This window comes from Cynoglossus semilaevis, chromosome 13 (genome assembly GCF_000523025.1).
Source record: "Cynoglossus semilaevis isolate Cse_v1.0 chromosome 13, Cse_v1.0, whole genome shotgun sequence".
NCBI lineage: Eukaryota > Metazoa > Chordata > Actinopteri > Pleuronectiformes > Cynoglossidae > Cynoglossus > Cynoglossus semilaevis.
The window spans coordinates 20,244,473-20,247,424 of NC_024319.1; the positions used below are offsets into that span (position 1 = coordinate 20,244,473).

General features: G+C 34.6%; 1 protein-coding gene across 1 annotated transcript in view; it reads right to left on the reverse strand.

Moving 5' to 3' along the window:
• tbx20 (T-box transcription factor 20) overlaps positions 1-2,634 on the reverse strand; it is an 11,943-nt gene extending 9,309 nt beyond the window's left edge. Inside the window, exons 1-2 of the mRNA XM_025061553.1 lie at positions 1,675-2,634; positions 8-113 (exon numbers count right to left, since the gene is read on the reverse strand). Of these exons, the coding sequence (XP_024917321.1) occupies positions 8-113; positions 1,675-1,804 (236 nt within the window). The 5' untranslated portion in view covers positions 1,805-2,634. The remainder of the gene's footprint in view (positions 1-7; positions 114-1,674) is intronic.
• Between the last annotated feature and the right edge of the window lie 318 nt (positions 2,635-2,952).

Consider the following 2,952-nt stretch of genomic DNA (forward strand, 5'->3'; position numbering starts at 1 on the left):
GGGGGGCGCCGTGCACACGGCGGGAGCGCTCCCGCTGAAGTCTCCGTGTCCATCCAGGGAGGAGAGGTCAGCCAGGGACTGCTGGCTGCAGGAGGACTTCTCCACAAACTGCTCTGTTGGTGAAGGTAAGCACGGAGACACGGGAGACATTTATTTGAGCTAGGAAAGTTGTGACGTCAGAAATAAATATACATTACACGATTTTTTTTATCTTTGATAAATAAAAACACTGTGTTTCCTGTTTAAATTAAATTAAATTTAGAGTGGAATTATAAAATATTATATATTCACCTCGTTAATTAAAATGCAGTCAGAGATTCAACTCAGATTTGTTTTTTTTAATTTATAAAAGTTCAAATTAAAAAAGGCTCTAAATTGTTTTATTATTTTAGTTATTGTTATTTTGACAAATACACTTTTCCGTTAAGTCAAAAGGTGAATATGTCATACATTTGTCACTGAGTGAAGGTAAATTAACCATGAATTTAATCCAACGTCCTTTTAAAATGTAGATAAATAGACGTTGAAAACGGTTATTGTTTTACTGTATAAACAGAAGAAAAGCCGTTTTTGTAGAAGGATGTTTTATGTTATTTTATAACTATTTGCCTAAACATGGACGGAGAGTATTCAATATCAAACAAATATTTGTCGCAAAGACCATATTCGGTGAATTAAATTAAAAGGGAATACATATAAAAAATCGGGTTAAGCATAAAAGAAACCCTTTTAAATTCATTAATTTAAATTTAACACTGTGGCGATAACAAATAAAGAATCAATGTAGTTTTCCATTTTAGGTTTTAAATTTGTTTTATGAATTTGTAAAACAATAAATAGAAATCACACGTGTTTTTGAAAAAATAAATCCCCTATTGAACTACCTTGATGATAATATAAGATAAAAACTTGTGATGTGAAAGATTTCATTTTGATAATAGTCAAAATGAACCAAAATAAAAACCACGTGAATTTCCAAATTCTTTGCACAATAATGTTAAGATATTACACAGCAATGCAGCTTTAGCCTCAGGTTTGTCGTCATCGTCTTGTGTGTTTCTCACTGACATTTAACCTTTACCTATAACTAAACCTTTTACTCCGTGTGTTTACCCAGTGGATTTGATTAAAAACTTAAATACTCAAAGAATCAGTTTCATCTTAATAAAAGTCATTAACTTAATTTTAAGAATTATTCAACGACACACACACAGATGTGAATGCAAATATTTGTCATTTTAACCAAAAGTGTATATTTATGTACACTTTTTATTACCTTTATTTATTTATCTGTTTATTTGTAATTAAATTTTCGCTGTACACATTTTTTTGTTTTGCTTTTGTTCAATTTAAACTTCTTATTCTGCTGTCTTGAAAAAAGACCGGACTTAAGATTTTTAATAAACTGAGATAATATTGTAAAAAAAATGTATTTTCTTAATTTCAAAATTTAAAAGTACCAACAAATAAAGGCTAAAAATGAAAAAGTTTCGCTCACAATTACCAACAGGTGTCGAAATGTTTCTGAAATTAATATGATCACCAATCAAGTCCTCATAGAATATTGAAAAGGTGTATATATGTTTCTTTCTGTCTTTGTTTTCTCTCTGTTTTTTTTTTTTTTTTTTCTATGAATGGGGTGTGGACTTTTCTCCTGTGCTGTTTCATTCTTACCCAGAGGTTTGATGGTGCTCTCCTCTGTCTCCTTGTCTTTACTGCTCTTTCCACTGGACATCAGGGCCGCTATGGAAAAGGCGTTCGCCCGGGATGACAGTTGCGGTTTCGGGGATGACGTGTACTCCATATCCGCGGCAAAAACTTCCCCGTTTAATTAGAATTATTTAATGTAAATAACAATACTAACAAACGTCTGCAGAATCCCGTTCTTTTTTTTTTGTTTTTTTTTTTTGGCTTCCAAACTGGGAAAAGTTGCACTTTCTCCTTGATTTGGCTTCTTCGTTGCGCACAGAAACAACCTGTGGAAAGACTCAGCCCTCGGTGCCGTTTTGCACTAAACTCTTGCAGGATGCATGTTGACAGGAGGAGGAGGTCAGAGTCCGCAGACGCCGGTGCGGGTGTATGTCTGAGTGGGTCCCGTCCTAGTGTCAGACGAAGCTCCAGTCCGGCGGATTCAGCCTCCTCTTTATAATTCCACTCTCTCCTCCAATCACTGCCTCTGTTCCTACGTCACTCTCTCACTGTCCCACAGCGGCCGTGTTACTGAGGAGCCAATAAAAACCACTCCGAGCCCACGTCGCTTCTTTTCCCTTCATACACAAAGAGCCTAAAACACACAAACAGCACAGTGTGTGTGGTTTTGGAAATGGATCATTGAAAAACTTCACACTGAGCAAAAAAAAAAAAAAAAAGAGGCGATGACAAATAGACTGCAAATAGTCGGCAAAGTGTATTTTTATTGCACAATAATGAAAAGGGAGGTTATTTTGTTTCTGTGTGGGGCCTGGACCCACCCCAAAACCGCATTTTAGAACCCATACAATGGATGTCTAGAGAAGAGATTTTCTTTCCTAATTCAGTCATTTTGAACCGGAGCAGGAATTCACAGCCGTCTGTAGATTGAACTGTACTCTAATAAAAACATGTCGTACATTGGAACACAGCGGTGACATATCCACTGAATTTGAATGTCTCCGTCCAAACTCAAACGTGAAAAAATCACTCTCACCTTTTTTCTATTTTTGGTTTCATTACCAGATGGCAGAATTTCATCTGGAAATGTGTAAATAATTCTATATATAGTTTGATGTTATTTCATTTAATATGTATAATATATATGCACAGACAAATCATTTTATGCTAAATAATAATAATAATAATAAATAGGTATAAAATGAAAAAAAGATTTAGAAAATAACCGCTTCCTGTCTGCTAGAACCAACAAAAATGTCAAAAATCAAATTGTAAAAATAACTGTACAGTACAGTTGTATGT